Genomic DNA, 17014 nt, shown 5'->3' with positions numbered 1-17014 from the left:
TAACACAAAACCTTCATGTTTCTGCTAGAATGCAAAAAAAAGGGCCCTACTACAACTGCTTAACTTTATTTGGGGTTAAACCAGCGGTATTTTAAATGATTGCAGGCACGTCCTGACTCCCATCTAACATGATGGGTACATTCAAAACACAGTCATTAGAGTACGACTTGTACAATCACATAATCTCGGTTGGATTTTTTTCCTGATCATCTCGTTTTTACATGAAATCAATCATGATTTGAAAGGCAGCACATTTAACCAGCTGTTGCAGTGAGAAGTTGTAAACTTATAAGCAGTTCAGTTCTATAAGGCAGTGGTCCCCAACCTTTTTAGAACCATGGACCGAACCGGCGTTTGATGACATCACGATTTTTGCGAACAAAACAATTCTAGACAATCAAATACCGAAATCATCATTAAATCAAATAATCACTGTTTATGGATGTTTTCTATGCAAAACTCATCCGTGTTTGAACTACAATCCCATTGGCGCAAAACAAATCAACCGCAATCCGAACCGTCTTTCCAGCCAATCGTATAGCAGAACAACGGGTGTGCATTACCACATAAACACCACCATTCCAACACACCAATCTGGACATTGTGTGCGAGCGAACACAATATAATAATAAAACGTGAATCCATTCTTTATTCTATGCAACTTTACTTGCGGCATCTTCATAACATGAGTAATGTTATGTACACGTCAGATGCAAAAAAGTTATTTATCGTGCGGACCGGTACCGGTCCGCGGCCCAGGGGTTGGGGACCACTGCTATAAGGAACTCAACCAAACATTTGATCTAGTTAATAAACGGTGGGGGCGAAGTGTGTGTGTTTGTTTGTGTGTGTGTTGAGGGTCAATCTGATTGAAATGTCGGTAAAGAGGGCACTAACGTGAACGGCTGGCTAGCCAGTTGGGCTATGGTAGAGAGTGGTGGGAATCAGAACGGGCTCCTTGGCCGCTATCTGAGTAGGGCTTCCTAATTTGGCAGGAGGTACTTACTTTGTTGAGGGGTCTCTTGCGGCCTCGCTGGCGGCCGGCCCGTGGGCCCCCGCCAAAGTGCCTCCCGGGAAAGTCGTGGGGCCCTTGGGAGGGACCTTGGTGGAAACCTCCCCTCTCTGAGTACATGTGGTTGGACAGCAGGGATGGGAGCTTGCCTCGACCACCCCCTGGGGAGTGACCGCTTCCCCGGCCACCTCCACCAAATGACATGGGGTCTGACCTGTAGCTCCCAAACCCTCCGCCAGATCCTCGACCCCCAGCACCTCCGCCCCTTCTGGGAGAACGACGGCCTGCTCCGGCCCATCCTCCCCCACCTGAGCCACCGGTGAAGGACTCCCTCATATTCTGTCGCATTTTAGCGACTCCAAAGGAAGAGGAGAGGCTGTTGAAGCCGCATCCCCCTCCTTGCCCCACGCCCCCCCCGAAGCCCGAGCCTCCTCGCTGGCCCAACAGCATGTTGTCACCACGGCCATCATCACAGCCATAGCTACTGCCACCGGATCTGTAGAGATCTCGGGAGGAGGATGAGGAGAGCGAGTCGAAAGAATCGAACTGGCCAAACCTGCGGGATGGAGGGAGAGGGTTGATAGAGAAGAGCAGAGAGCAAGGCAGGAGGCAGGGAGGGCCGGCAGGTCTGGATTTCTCCACCTGACGCAATGTCGCCATTTTCTTGTCCGACCACAAGATGGACATCCAGCAAAACCATTGTCTGCTTGCAATAGCTTACAGGAAAACATTGGAAACCAGCTCGGATTGTTACATGAACGAGAAGTCTTCCACCTCCATTTTCAGTCAGAGGTCAACCAGAGTTGCCAGCAGACATGAGGGGCAATTGGAATTTACTTCATCTTTATAGAATGAGCAAGAGCCAACCGGGCTTTGAGAACAAATAGTGCAGAGCGGGTACATAAACAAGCTTTAGGTGTTTTCTGGTCGGCGAGAGGCACAGCAGACGGCCTGGAGCTATTCGCTGGATTGTAAGGCCAGCGACTTTATAAACTCATCGTTTGCGTGAAGCCTAAAACCAGAGCTCAAGGTTAGGTCACATGGATGAGGAGAGCATTGCTTGTGAATAAAGTCAACACAGTCAGGACAGCGTTCAAGGACTTCAAGTAGCCAGCAACCATGAGCAAATGGGCGTCTGTGATTTGGAAGAATGTCAACTAACAAAATGGATGGCAAGTGAGCAACAAAATCGAACCCGTTGCTTTGGTCAAACAAACCGATGCCCAGCCTTTTTTTTTTTTATCTTGTCATATTAAAAAAAAAAGTAGCACAGTAAAGAATACGTAAGATGAGGAGATATTTGTCATTTTCCTGCCCGGTAACACAGGCCAAAGGTGCAAGACAACTATGGTATAACAGCGACGCAATAAATCATGAACGCAAAATGCCGTACCTGTCACCTCGGCTCTTCATCCCCCCTTCCAACTGAGTGAGCATGTCCAAGCGTTGATTAATCTTGGCAATGACTTCATCCGCATTTTGCTGGAGCATGGATGACCCAGAGAGGCCTCTCTTGGAGTTGCCGCCTCCGTAGCCCCCGAACCCAGACATGGAATTCTTATAATTCCCACCAAATAAATCAAAGTTCCCCGAACCGGAACCTAATACAGATTAGACAACAATAAAGCAGTCAAATATTTAACCATATTGTCAGTATATTGTAAGGCTGCTGAGTAAATGCTGGTGTATTTTAAGTTATATTTGGAAGAGTATATTGTAGGGCCGCTCAATTAATCGAATAATGATCATGATTATTAGATTAGACAATCTCAACATAATTAATATCAATAATATTATTTTTGGGGTGTTTTTGTTCTGAAATGCGTGTGTCCAGGTCATATTTAACAAGAGTGTGGGTTTTTTTTTTCAAATAAATACTTTTCCAAACATATTCAATAAAGGCTGTTGAAATTTCAAAAACAATCATGCAAATAATCATTCAATGTTGAACCAAATTCATTACTCTTTCATTTGGATAAGTGATAACTGCATTGTATTAATATTCTAACATTTACTAGTAGTGACTCAAGGTTGCTTTCAATGTGTAATGTAGTCTAAATGCCAAGTCTGCCTAATATAAAATATTTCATTAATATACAATTTATGATTTCAAACTCATTGCTTACCTCTGTTGCCAGACCCTCCACCACCACCCCAATTGGAAAAACCTATATAATAAGAAATAGTGTCAAATTGGGCCAAAAATGGAGAACGTGATTCTTTTGAGAGAAAATAGGATAATCTACATAATTAGCATTTCTACTTTTTCCGTTTTACATGCTGTGAAGTTAATTGATGGCGACCTTTGAAGACATTTCGTTTTTTTTTTAAATGTGCCGCGTTGCACTAGCTTTACGTAAATTGTTAACATGGTAACATCCAAATGCGAGCTAACGGCTATGCTAACAATGACTTGTTAGTTTAACATTAGCTTTGGATGAATCAAATCAAACGACGGTCTCGCTATTGGAACGTTCATGCCTACATCCATTTTAATGCATTCAAACAAACACCATTTAGATGTGGTTATTTCACATTAATTTGTTATTTAAAAACATTTACAAGCCTTCGACTACATGGCGATTGTTCCCGATGCGCTGTGCTAGCAGCTAACATATCTATATATATTACAAATATGTGTGTGGAGGGGGAACGAACGCAATACATAGTAAGCGGTAACTTGTTAACTAGGTTTGCCGCGACAATAGATACTTTTTTACCTGAGCCGTAATTTCTTCCTTCCATTGTATTTTATGGTTTTTTGAAAGTAGGCCGAAAGGCGCCTGCTGTTGAACAAGACACGGAGACGCAGATGTATTTACAATGACGTCACTTTCTTACACAGCCCAAGGGGCGTGTCCTACGCGTCATTCTTTTCTCGCTCTCTCTCTTTTCATAGCAATATTCAGCCTTTGGGGGGCAGCAGAGTTTAATTATTCTGGTAACGGTTAATCAACCGGCACAAATGGAGGCGTAACATGGCGAAAATGACCGGTGTGCATTGTTTTTATTCTTCCCATCATCTGAAAGAGGTGTTATCACTTGTTTTTTTTCCCCAGTTAGCTTGTCAGGCCAAGGCAGAGTGTAAAAATCATCATCTTCTTCTTCAAAGGTTAAACAGTCATTGGGAATTGTAATTTACAATAGTTATTGTGACGTTACTCTTTAATGGTTTAAAAATGTCAAAATGATATGCTCCTTTTAAAAGTTCATGCCAACAGATGCTAACATCTATGCTGGGTTGCTTTTGAATTGATATTCAAAATCTTTGCAGTAATGTGTAACCCCCCAACCCCCTCAAAATCACTACATACGGCCCTGGACAGATGTTTTGTCGCCCCCGCCCCCTACTCGCCCATCCGTTGGTCTCCACCCAGGCAGTTTCTTCTTTCTCATCACCCCCCTCTCTCCACCCGGATCCTCAGTTGACCAGCGTCGCAAGTAAGCGTCGCTCTTGCTCCCGGAAAGTCGTCGTTTTATTTCGTCGCCTATATCGACTTCTCCGCGACAAGGTTTTCTTGAGCGAAAACTACTTGCGCACCCTGAACAAGCCAAATGATCCGTTTTTTTTTCTCCCCCTCCCCAACTCAAACCGAGAAGCACTGGATGATGTTGCGAGAAATGTGGCAACGGTGCGTTTGATTTTGTTGTCATTTGTGCCTTCGATCTGTTGCTCTTTTTTTTGGGGGGTGGAGGTCATTTTCGAGACAAGAGGAGGAGGAGGAGGAGGTTGTCAGCTAGAAGACATTCGAGAGGTAAATAGCTCACTGACACGCAACACTCAGCTGCCGATTTTCGAAACAACTGCCATTACACAAAATGGTCACTAATGCAGTTTTATAACCCGATCGTGTGCATCTTTTTATTCCTTATCATGATCTTCCCTCTTGATGATTTCACCATCTTTCGCGTTGATTTGGAACATAATATTGCCGTTTGTATCACGGTTTCTCTCATTAACCTAAAAAGTCTGTATAAAATCTAAACATGAAAACATCCGCAGTTTTATTTATATTTCACTACCTGAAAGGCTCGCTATAATATTAAGACTAAAATGTAACTATAAGAGGATAACTTTGCAGGAGCGGATTGTTTTGTTGATTTCACTTCCATTAATATGCTTATATTGGATATTATATTTTATTGACTGAAAAAAAACTCCAATATAAAAATATAAAATATTACAATCACAATATCAAAGATTTTTTTCCTGGATTTAAATATATTTTCCATAAATACAATCAATTATAATATCGATTGCCCAGTTGGGAGAGGTTCCAGCACGCCCATGAGGATTAAGCAATTCATATAATCGATGAAAAGATTCATGGGTGGATTATGTTAACAGTTATTGTAAATTGTTCTTCCATACAATTAAAATCCAAACATAAATTATCTGTGCTACTTTGTTTTTCTGATGATGTTGCCAACTTTAACTCATATTGGACAATATTTTTTAATTATTTGTATTACATCCCTACTGTTTGTTTTGTTATTTTCAAATATATGAGCCCAAAAAGTATCAAATAAAAAAAAAAAAGACAGTATAAGGAGATATTTGTAAAATTATGCTACTTACTACTGTACGCAAGATTTTTCAGAATAAAATGCTGTCAAGTTATTGTAACGGGATTGTTAATGTGACAATTTTAGAGCCATGTCTATTACGAACAACAGCGCAGTGCCCTTGTGGTTAACGCATCTGCCTCACAGTTCTGAGGTCTGGAGTTTGGACTGTGGAGTTTATGGGGGTCCACAATATGATTTGATTTATGTCAGACACGAGTGAAGCAAACTGCTCAGCTCTGAGAAGTTGCCATACATTCACGCTGTGGCCCTCCTGATGTCATCGTTCTGATACTGGAATGAAAACAGGAGGTCAGAACATTCAGCTAACCTTTACAAAATCCCCGTCAGCCCACGGTGCGAAAAGTACACCTTCTGTACCTCCACCTTGACTCCCCACCTCCAAAGACATCCTACTGGGATTTTAAGACTCGCCATGGTGTCAAGAAGCAGCGGGCCTGTTTTGTCCCGGCTGCCAGATTTTTCTTTACCGTGTTGCTGACGATGATTTGGTAGCGAGTCTTTCTACGCCGTTGACGGCAGCAGGTTGCAGCCTTGTTGCATCATACTGTGGACTTAAAAAGGTCAGACTGGAGTCTTTTTCCTGTTCTTGGGTGCGTCTTGCATAAAAGCCCCTTTCCACCCACACTGTCTACTGCAGGGTGGGAGGGTGGCGGGCTTGTGAGCTGCTCACGTACAAAGTCAGCTTCACAAGTATTTGGACACTGTTGCCTATTCGGTGAATTTGGATCGGAATATTTTTCCCTCACGAGGGTTGTGAGAAAACCAACCGAAACGTTCACCTCCCAGTTCCTTTCTCCTCCTCAATCTGTTGCTAGCTATTGACTATCACTGGCCTGTTGTTTGTACGTGATAAGTTCAGCGAGTTCAGAGGAGCCATAAAAGCAGCGCTTGCCCCAGCAGCAGTGGCAGGAGGGAGCTGGTCCTCCATGGGAGGGGAGGCGGTGGAGCAGTACAGCCGGCCTCCCCTGGTCCTCCTCCACATGCAACGCTCTTGCTTTTGCTTGGCTCCCTGCTTGGCTGCGGTATTGTTTCTGGGCGCAGCCCTGCAACAGACATTCATTTTTCTCCTCTTAGTATGCGACCGCAAAGAAACCGCTGGCTTCCTGCATCCATTCATCCCAGGAATGTCTTATTCACCTCGTCTCCCCGTCTCCTGACTTAAAGCGAGCGTGCGCTGCCGTGCCAACATCTGCAAATAAGCAGACGCATGTGCTCACATGCATGCATAGCTGTGCCATCATGCTTGCACAATTTGCCAAAAAACACGCACATGCGCACACAAAGCGCGACCACCTGCGAGGATCCGTGCACACACACGCACGTACACACACATATCCATAACACTTCTTTTCTTCTCCCCTCTTTTCCATTATCCTCATGAGAGTGCAGAGCCGGGGTCTTCTCTTCCAAACCAAACATAGAGAAAATTCCACAAACCCCACCCGACACCCCCCCCCCCCCTTTCCCTTCCTCCTCCCCTCCATCACTCTCATTCACCCCCCCCTCCCATCCCCTCGCTGCCTGCTTTCTTCCAGAGCTGCGTTTGAGGAAATGGGAAAAAAAAGCGTTTTGGTCTCCTCGAGGAGGATCTGACAAAACGAGTGAGTGAAACGTGAGAAAGAAAATATAAATGGTTTTGATGGTAAACAAAGATGAAGTGTCATGCCAGATGGATCGGAGCGGGACCGCAGTCTTGTTGCACGTTCCGAATTTTTCATATTATGGCATCGGTGATGATGTTGACGCCTCGCTCGGTTTGATGTCTGCCTCCCACCCAAATGTGTCTTCTATTACTACAGCATCATCACAAAGCTTTGGCACTAAATACACATATTTTTCCCGTTTCAGTTTTCATGTTTGTAATTGTTGGGAGTCGTTTTGTGAACAAGACAAGGTTCAAGGCAACGACTTACGTACAAGGCCTAAATCAAATTCAAGAAGGCAACCCAATGTAGTTGGATGCAATTTTTAATTTGTCAAGGCTTCAATTTTGGCGGGCTAGCTTTATTTATTCTATATATGTATTTATTTTTATAGTGTCTAGAGATTTGTTACGTACTCATAAAGGACATATATGCCTGTGGGCATTATTATATTAGAAGGGTATCCATCACTTCTAAAACTTTTGATGCTAATTGTTAGCTAGACTCGTTACTCGTTAACTAGTTAGCTAGACTTGTTACTAGCTAGACAAAGGGCTCTTCTCTTGGTTTGATAGTGAACGTCACCTGAGAGTGCCATTAAACAGCTTGAGGACTCTTTTAAAACTTTCAAACAATTCTATTTGACACTGAATTTACAAAGTGATGTTTTCCAGATCCGTCTCGTTTTTCCCGAAGAGATCAGGATGCAAATTTTGAATGTTTTGATCCTCGATCATCGTGCGTTTTATGCCTACAGAAAGCAACGGCTATAGGTTCATTTTGTAATGTATATTGTGAGATAATAGCTTTGTTATTGTGTCGGTAAAATAACTATTATTGCGATTTAAATAGGAGAATCAATTGGTTTAGTCCATTGCTCTCAATATATGAAATGCTTTCGAATGGGTTCGTAATGTTTTCAACTGTTTAGACTTTAGAAAAGAAGCCCCATAAATGTTGTAGAGTATTAAAATCGAGTCTATTATAGTTCAATTTCTAAAGTGAATGACCAAAAACAGGTTTCAAACTTTGGGAAATTTACATTTAGCATGATATCAACTTTAGGAACGCCAATCTGCAATGTCTGTAAATCTAGTTGATATGAAATAATAAATTCCCTGTTAACTGCTGTCTGTTCATATTAAAATGTGTGATTTGTCGAATCTTCTCGCCTAGTTAGGCGGTTATTTGATGGCGGCATTTTGCTTGTTTCCCCTCTTTGATTCCCCTCGGGATAATAAGACCGAGAGCCGGCACTACAGCTGGGATTGGTTATTATTTACTGGCACAGGCTCTCAGAGTGGAAACAAATTGGGTGAATCTGCTCGGCTCTCAGGAATGTGAGGCGCCGCGGTGTGCTTTTTTTTTTTTTCTTTTTTGAGTCCGGACGACAAACGAGCAAAACAAAAAAAGGAAGAAAGCGAGCGAGGTCATTTTCTGCTGCTCAGACTGTTCTTGACCTGACTTTTTTTTCCCTCTCTACCTTTGACGCTTGTTTATCCTCCTCTCCATCTTTAGTCTTTCAGCCGGGGGGGAGGGATGACAGGATAGAGGGAAGTAGAAGGGGGTGGAGGTTCTGTTGCTCTGCTGCTGATGAGGAATTACACGGAGGGAAAGCAGAGAAGAGAGTACGGCGCTTTCTCTGTGTTGACCTTGTCCCTCTGCCAAGTGGCGGGATGGTGGCGGTGCGCAGGAGATGGTGGAGGCAGGAAAGAAGAAGGCTGAGAGAAAACAAAGAGGACCCACAAAACTAGAAGAATGGAAAACAAGTGTTAATTTACAAAGTGAATGCGGTTAAATCGGACTCAAAGTGAAAGTGTTTCGTAATGAATCGATATTAGCTTAGCATCGCTGTAGGTAGCCGGCTCAAAATGATCCTATCTAGCTGATTTGAATCTTTTTGAATAATTCTGTACTCTAGTGGGTTAGTCCGTCAAAATGAGACTTTATTACATCTGCAATTTGTCTCTTGGAATTCTTCAGAGGTGAGCTCCTTAAAATACAACACCGAATTTGTACCATCAGTGTGTGTATTGTTTCACTGTTTGGTTGGAAGTGATTGCCTCACTGCAGCCAAACAAACAATGAAACAATATACACTCTGCCAAAAGCATTATCATTTCTCTCATTTTTAGGGATGGTTCCACCCATTCCTTCTTTAATCAAACCCGCCAGCCCAAAGCGTTGGAGGTCCTGACTCTTTCCAATTGCAGACTGCTTCGGTGGTGTTGCATCACTCTGTGCCTTCAGGACGCAACATTTAGTGATCCATTGGGAATTTTGAGTCAAAGAATATGAGATACCCCATCATTGCTTCCTCTCCTATTTAAAAAAATAATAATTTTTGGCCTATGATTTTCTTACTGACTGCGGCATCCTTGCTTATACTTGTTTACACACATATATATAAATAAAATAAAATATATACAAGACATTACTATGCACACACGGAGAGATGAGTCTTTCCTATTTGTACCATCCGCATCTGTTCTTGTTGGTGTGGTTAGGGGGAACCCAGAATTCTCCCTCTTTTCCAAGCTTTCACCTAACAACTCCTTGGAATTCTTTTTTTTCAGTCAATGCTAAACATGTTCTCATGGACAAAACCGCAGTCTCAAAAAACAAGCCAGTTGTCATCTTTAATTACGTTTTGCGGAACCAGACAGGAAGCCTCATTTACTGCTTTAACTTTTTTTTTTTGTAAAGAGGTCCAAGATAGATGAAAAGCATGACTTTAGATGAAAAATAAAGATAGCAGATAGTGAAAGGCAGGGCTTAGACAGGGTGGAGGCGCCGAGCATCTTTTGTCCGCAAATTAGGTTAAAGGAAGTTTTGCCCATTTTCGGCCTGTATCATGAAGACTTACAGTATGGCCAAAGCAAGGCGGTGACCCCCAAAATTAAAAGCCAATTACACCCTTCCCTCATTTGAGTGATGGACCATCCTTTTTGACTCCTCCCTTCCGCTGTGGGTGTTGTGGAGGAAAAAAAAAAAAAGCAACAAAGTCAAAGGAAGTTGAAATTGCCAAAATAAGGGTGAAGGAAATGTTGCAGGGACAGAGAGAAAGAAAGAAAGCAGGCGAGGTATGCTCTGCTGGAGAACCGGGAAACGAAAACCACAGAAAGGAGTGAGATGGAGGGAAGTGGCGGGAGAAAGAAAGAAAAAAAAATAGATTTGCTGCATGTTTTGTGAACTGAGTTACAGAAAATAAAAGAAAATCATGCAATGGTAAAGTGAGGCTACATTCAAAATTTTATGGCTGCCTTAAAACCCTTAAACAGCTCCCTGTAAGTACATTACCAAATCTACTTTCGTTACTTTCCACCACGAGTAGCACGGTCATCCATTTTTTTTTTTGCATATCTGTATGGATAGTATATTATGTTTGGATTTATGGGCGTGCCCAAGTGTAATTGTATGCATGTGCACTACATGTGTGCGGGTGTGTTAACTAACACCGAATAAAAAAGTCCCTGGTCCCTGACATGTGTTTAGAATCTCCCTATGTGTGTGCGTGAGAGGTTTTTTTTTTTTTAAGGCAGAAGAGGGATCCATAAGAGAGTCTGGGCATGCTGCCACAAACATAAGGTCATTGAGGGAAAAGTGGTGGAGGAGCTGCAGGAGGTTGGCTGGCGGTGGTGCAGAGGGGAGGGGGGGGGAGCTCACGTGGGCTTACGAGTCTGCCGCTGTGATTTCAGGCCCTCAGCGTGCGTGCCTGCGTACATATGGTCCCGCAAATGCGTGCTTCCACTATAACTCCAAATAACAGTGTGTGTGAGAGAGAGAGAGACGAGACAGAAGTCTGAGTTCGCAGTGGAATGTGAAACCAGTGTGGTCATGTGGACGGACGGCAGACTGACTTGACTGCGATCTAGCCTCCGCCTCGCATAACGGCGAGAGATCCCGATGCCTGTGATTGCGGGACGGATTATTTGTATTGGTATAGTTCGGAGCGGGAAGAAATGTCCACCCACATCTGCAGGGATTACTTGCTAGAGTGGTTAGAAAGATGAATGGATGGATTGGAGGATGCAGTGGCTGAAATCTGCCAAAAGAAATAATGGAAAGTTGAAAAATCGATTCCAAATTCTTCCAGAAAATACAAGAACGATGTATTTTGTGTATTGTATATATACATATATGTATCAGTATATTATATATATACATATATATGAGACAGAGCTGCATATATACTACATATATGATTTGATTAAAACAAAATTCTACTTCTAATGTTGAGAGGATTGTAAAATTACAAAAAAAAAAGCTGAACCAATATAAGAATTAGGGTTTTATTTTCTTCATGAAAAAAGTTAATTCGGGCTATTTTTTTAAGGAAAAAAATTATATTACAAGAAAAAGTTTGAATATTACAATAGTGTAGTCACATCAAAATATAAAAGTTTGATTTTATCAAGGAAGCTGTATTATGAGAATTTTTGGAAAGAGGGCGAAAACAAAAAAGTGGCAATGTAAGGATAAAGTTGTATATTTTGAGAAAACAAAAGTTTTTTTGGGGTTGACATTGGAGAATCCTACTGTACAGTGTTTTGGAATTGTCAGCAAAAGGACCCATAAAGCCAAAGAAAAAGTGAAAACATTAGCTTCTTCTCCTTGGTGGACACGGCCAAAAACGAAAGCACGCTCAGCTCACAGCTTTTATATGCTTCGATTCTCAACCCGAGGTGTAAATAAGGCAAATGTGTTATCCAGACTATCCGTGCAGCTGTTGCGCATTTCCTCGCACGTTCCGTTCTGTTCATCTCCTGCAGATTGCGCTCCCCCCCCCCCCGAACTGTCCCGTTAAGCGCATAACTGCCTTTTGAGTCACTCGGTCTCAACAAGAATTCTTGTGCCCGAGTCACGGAGCTGTTTTTTCGTTCTTCCAGAGAGAGTATCACATGACCTGGGATGGAAAACTATCGTTTAGTGACTAAACTCATTTTTTTCGTGGGCCGCATTGTAGTCATAGCTTCTTTATGCTTCATTATGACAGTCAACCCAAATAAATGTATGAGCACCTCATATTATATACAGTAAAAGCTACAAAACAAACTGACAAATCAGATGAGTAAAAACTGGTCAAATATTTAAAAAAATAAGAGATATTAATAAAAGTGAAGACAACCCGGGCCTTGAGTTTGTCAGTCAGTCGATGGTTAGAACGCACTTGTTGATTCACAAAATCCTTAACTGAAAATCGAACGTACTGAAATATACTTAAATGTTCACAATCACATTTTTTTGGGTTGGTCCCAAACCAATGTTCGTATCTTACTAGCTTAACTGTGACGTTAGCGTCATCGTGGCTTTTCAATTGCCGGAGTTAGACATTTGCTATCCTATTTTCCTGCCATTGACAAAACAATCCATTTATTTGAATAAATATTCTTCGGAGTATATTTGCATATTTCGGGTTGCATATTTTCTATGAAGCTCTTTTAATAGACTTCCTTTTGTTCCCAGCTGGGCCGCAGGCACCAAACACTATGCTGTCCTCGGACGAGCCGTTGGACCTGAAGCTTCCCTCGGGACAGACGCGTTGTCCACTCCGACTGGGAAAGAGGAGCTCATCGTCCATTTGCGCACCGCTAGGCGTCCACTCGCGACCACGCCTCATTTACACCACCTTCCCGTCGCCGCCTTCCTCCCCAGGTAAGTCCCCATCTGAACCTCTGTTGACCATTAATTGCTCTTTGGGAGGCGCCCCCTAGTGGTTAGCAGGCCCTCAACAGGTGCTTATTTCACTTATCGCTTAGCTTCTGGTCAAGCATCATTGTCCTGGTTGACACGTGACGCCACACTGCGCAAATTAGCAACATTAGCTTCCTAATGCAATCATGCCATAAATGGATTCGCTGTTCTTGGCCCGTAACTTAATCTGCTGAACACACTCCGAGGTTTCAGCGTGTCGTGTTCCCGGATAGAAAAGCATTGTGTCACCCGCCCCACCTAAAAGTTTGTAATTGTGAGTATGTATCATAAGACGAGATGATGCTGACTGACGTAAAAAGAAAGCTCAGCAGAAATCACTGTGAGGACAGCCCAAGCTTTGTTTTGGTAAGAATGTACCCCATGAAGAGAAATAAACTGGAACAAGCTGTCATTTAAAAATGCTTACTCATCAGTATTAAAGCCTAAATGTTCACACCCACGTGGGGGGTCATCATCATCCTGACTTATTGTATCCCCCCCCCCATTCTAGACTCCCAGTCCCCATGCCACGAACGACCTGGATCCTGCTTCACTCCCTCAGCCATGGACCTCAGTCTTTCGCCTTCATCCAGACACGCCTCCTCTCTTTCCCCCTCTCCCTCGTCCCCCTCTCCCTCGTCCCCTCCCTCGCCTCTGGAGTCCCCCCACGGCAGCAGGAGCAGCGGCAGCCCTCGACCGCACCCCTTCTTAAGGGTGAGTCCAGGTCTACGATTTCACCAGAACTGGTTGAGATTTGCCATAGAATCGGATTTTCATCGCCTTAAGATAAGATCTAAGCATTTTCTTACTTTTTTTTTAGATAAATTAAAAAGTTCAACTCTACGAATACAAAAATATGAGCTTTCAGACAGGGTAGACATTTTCTGGATAGTCAGGGAAGGAAGCATTTGTATCCAAGCTATCAAAGTCCTATTTCTGACATATCCAATTTACATCGCAGGAAGCGGCGCTTAATCGAAGGGTGGAGGGCAACACGTCGCCTCAACGCTATCCGTTTTATGTGCCCATCGCGAGCCCAACGGTGGGGTACACCTTCCCGTCGACTCTTTTCAGTGGTCAGAAAAGGGATAAGCAAGTCTCACCCGAGGCCTCATTGGATGTTCAGCTGGCATGTCGCTGGAAGAAGGTAATTTCTATTTTGTGCAGTAATTGCCCACCCCCAGAAAAATCCAAATTAAAAGTGTGTGGCATTTGGAATTCCTTGGAACTGACCTGATTTGTGTCCTGCAGTGCCACCTGCTGTTTGAGTCGCTGCAGGACTTGGTGGACCACATCAACGACGCCCACGTCAAACCAGAAAAGGATTCTGGGTACTGCTGCAAGTGGGAGGGGTGCGCTCGCAACGGACGGGGCTTCAACGCCAGGTCTGTGTGTGAGAACCAGCAGATGCACGATTTTGTCATGTTAGTCTTCCTGAAAATCGAATCAGTGTGTATTTTTGAATCAACTATGACTGTTAATGCACTTTTTGACATGTTTTAAATAGCTGGCTAGTAGTCAAGATATAAAAGCATCATGTGTTTCATTTTCTTTAAAGGTCTTGACTTTGTTTCCAGGTACAAAATGCTGATCCACATCCGCACGCACACCAACGAGAAACCGCATCACTGTCCCACCTGCAGCAAGAGTTTCTCCCGTCTGGAGAACCTGAAGATCCACACTCGCTCACATACAGGTGAGCTCCTCCAATTGATCTTTTTGTTGCGTCTACGTGTGTTTTAGTCCACGCATCTTTATTTGCCGAAGATGAAAAAGGGCAGGATGGCTTTGGGTAATCATTTACATCATTGCAAATAATAAACCTTGCGTCGCCATGGCAACAGACAGCATCATCCATCCATCCATCCATCGTGCAATATTTGTGTGTCCTCAATCTTTGATTTTTTTTGTATTCTCCATCGTCCAGGAGAGAAACCCTACATCTGCCCGTACGAAGGCTGCAACAAGCGTTACTCCAACTCCAGCGACCGCTTCAAGCACACCCGCACGCACTACGTGGACAAGCCCTACTGCTGCAAGATGGCCGGCTGCCTGAAGCGCTACACCGACCCCAGCTCGCTACGCAAGCACATCAAAGCTCACGGGCATTTTGTTAGCCAGGAGCAGAGCGCCGCCCCGAAGCCGAGTCCTCTCAGCAACCGAGGGACGGCCGACCTCCCCCCGTCGGGGGGCGCTCGGCTCATCTCCCCGGGGGCGGCCGCGGCCCTCCTGGGTGGTCTGGGGAGCGCGTTGCCCCTCTCGGCGCTGTGCCACCCCCGCGCGGCTCTCTTCTCCGCGGGATCAAGGGGAGCCCTCGGCTTAGCGGACTCGCCGCTTTGTCACTTTGGATTTTCGGCGGCGTCCGTTTTGGGACTGAGCGCTCTGGGAAGACCGCGCCGCGCCGAGGTCGACGACGGGGGTGCCGAACCCGAGGGGGAGGCTTTAAACCTGTCGGCGGAGGTAGCGCCCAGAAAGGGGGATCCCCTGTCCTGGGTGGTTGTCCCTCCGAGGGCACTCCTGCTCAAGCCAACTGTTGTCAGCTAGGATTGTTCGAGAGGGGGCGGAGAAGGAGGAGAGCGGGCCGTGGTATTTTTAGATCACCCACTTTGTGATATTTTCAAGAAGTTGAATATTTGGCCTATCAAATTTCACTTGTAATAGAGCTGCAAAGTGAATAGCGAAAATCCTAGCGCTAGCCCAAAAAAAAAAAAAATGGCCAGACTAAATGAAGCCCGTCCTCTCAACTCAACAAGATCCCAACAGAGCAGAAAAATTTCCTCGTCATTGTGCACTTTTCAATCATAATTAAGCCTCTGTAAAGCAGAAGTATAAACGGAGGATGGGAGCTTTCTCCATCCTGACGTCTCGCAGCGGACAATCAACAGCCTTTTTCGCTTTTGACAAACCTCGCTTGCGCTCGTCCGTATTTTAGCTTCGAACGAAAACGGGAGTTCAGGAGCGGCATTGCGGCACGGGGTGCTACGAGAAAAGGGTACAGCACAATTTAACCAATGACTAACGACTTAGCCCTTCGTAGGCTGTGAGGGCGTATCTCTCTCTCTTCAGGGAAAATACATTATAGGATAAAAAAAGGTCTCAATACATGATCTGTGGACAGAAGTATTGGGACAGGTCTCGGAAGATGACATAGCGCACTTTGAACTGTCTGCCGAAGTCCCTTTTGTCTACCCAAAGATTGACCCAATTTTCCCCACTCCAACTTCAGGACACAAACTAGCAACTCCATATCTTGGATCCAATCCTCAACCTTCTTCTTCCAGTCTTCAAATATTGATCAGTTTGAGACAACTGAACCTCTGCTGATTTTAATTGGAAAAGATCATCTATCTGATAATTAGCATCTATGCACCCAATTTTTAAGCCGAACATTTGGTGAGCTCCTACAATCTTCCCAAAGCATCTCGTTTTCTCCCACTTTAACCATCCCAATGATTTTGTCCACAGATGACGTACGTTTAAAAAAAACCTAAAAAACGACGATGGTGTACCGAGACTTTTTGAGGGTCTCCTTCATTGCATTTCTGGGGACAGCGTGACATTTAAAGGCGTTTGTTTTTTCCTCCTTGCCACTTTAATCACCGACAGACAAAGATCTCTACGGGATCTGCCTCGGTCTCCTGCGCGGAACAAGCGAGGAACGAGTAAAACAGGTCGCACCCGTGCGACTGCCACTTATAGACTTGTTCCTACTATTTTACATAGTCTACAAAAGAGGAAGGCCTTTTTACTCTTTAAAAGAAAAAAAGACACTATATATAGATATTTTTCCCAAGTTTGACAATGGCTATATGTGGCCTGTTTGTGTTGTTATTTTATATCTTATTATCTGTCCCAAATGTGCCTTGTGTTTCTGACCAAAATGTACCACACCGTGTCTGAAAACATTTACGCAAAAAAAAAAAAAAAGTGTATATGCGTACTTTTTGTATTCCTTCTTTTGTGGGAGTTTTACCGTAACAACTGACAGACAACAGATGCGAGTTTGTGCATCAGGGCCACTGAGACATTTTCCAAATGACGATGACGGAATGTCAATAAAGAACAATACGAATGG

General features: G+C 43.9%; 3 protein-coding genes across 8 annotated transcripts in view; 1 reads left to right on the top strand and 2 right to left on the bottom strand.

The window, feature by feature from the left end:
- Positions 1–14316, bottom strand: part of akap8l (A-kinase anchoring protein 8 like) — a 17024-nt gene extending 2708 nt beyond the window's left edge. Inside the window, exons 1-4 of one of the 4 annotated variants that reach the window (XM_088373968.1) lie at positions 14173–14316; positions 3139–3180; positions 2406–2613; positions 1007–1568 (exon numbers count right to left, since the gene is read on the bottom strand). In XM_088373968.1, the coding sequence (XP_088230094.1) occupies positions 1007–1568; positions 2406–2563 (720 nt within the window). In that variant the 5' untranslated portion in view covers positions 2564–2613; positions 3139–3180; positions 14173–14316. The other 3 variants (XM_088373967.1, XM_088373966.1, XM_088373969.1) reach the window with 3 other exon arrangements.
- LOC148399647 (zinc finger protein GLIS2-like) overlaps positions 1–17014 on the top strand; it is a 26644-nt gene extending 9630 nt beyond the window's left edge. For 2 of the 3 annotated variants that reach the window (XM_088373973.1, XM_088373974.1), the window contains 6 exons: positions 12712–12900; positions 13451–13653; positions 13901–14086; positions 14191–14324; positions 14517–14635; positions 14867–17014. In XM_088373973.1, coding sequence (XP_088230099.1) covers positions 12735–12900; positions 13451–13653; positions 13901–14086; positions 14191–14324; positions 14517–14635; positions 14867–15483 — 1425 coding nt within the window. In that variant the 5' untranslated portion in view covers positions 12712–12734 and the 3' untranslated portion in view covers positions 15484–17014. Of the gene's footprint in view, positions 1–4407; positions 4768–12711; positions 12901–13450; positions 13654–13900; positions 14087–14190; positions 14325–14516; positions 14636–14866 lie in introns of those variants that run through there. The other variant, XM_088373972.1, reaches the window with a different exon arrangement.
- LOC148399644 (dnaJ homolog subfamily A member 3, mitochondrial-like) overlaps positions 9587–17014 on the bottom strand; it is a 34450-nt gene continuing 27022 nt past the window's right edge. Inside the window, exons 21-22 of the transcript XR_015858056.1 lie at positions 14173–14326; positions 9587–12151 (exon numbers count right to left, since the gene is read on the bottom strand). The gene's annotated coding sequence lies outside the window, so the exon portion shown is untranslated. The remainder of the gene's footprint in view (positions 12152–14172; positions 14327–17014) is intronic.

Source organism: Syngnathus floridae, chromosome 4 (assembly GCF_059516105.1).
Source record: "Syngnathus floridae isolate MCC-2025c chromosome 4, RoL_Sflo_1.0, whole genome shotgun sequence".
Taxonomy (NCBI): domain Eukaryota; kingdom Metazoa; phylum Chordata; class Actinopteri; order Syngnathiformes; family Syngnathidae; genus Syngnathus; species Syngnathus floridae.
Note: the sequence above shows the minus strand (reverse complement) of the source record. Positions and strands in the feature narration are given on the sequence as shown.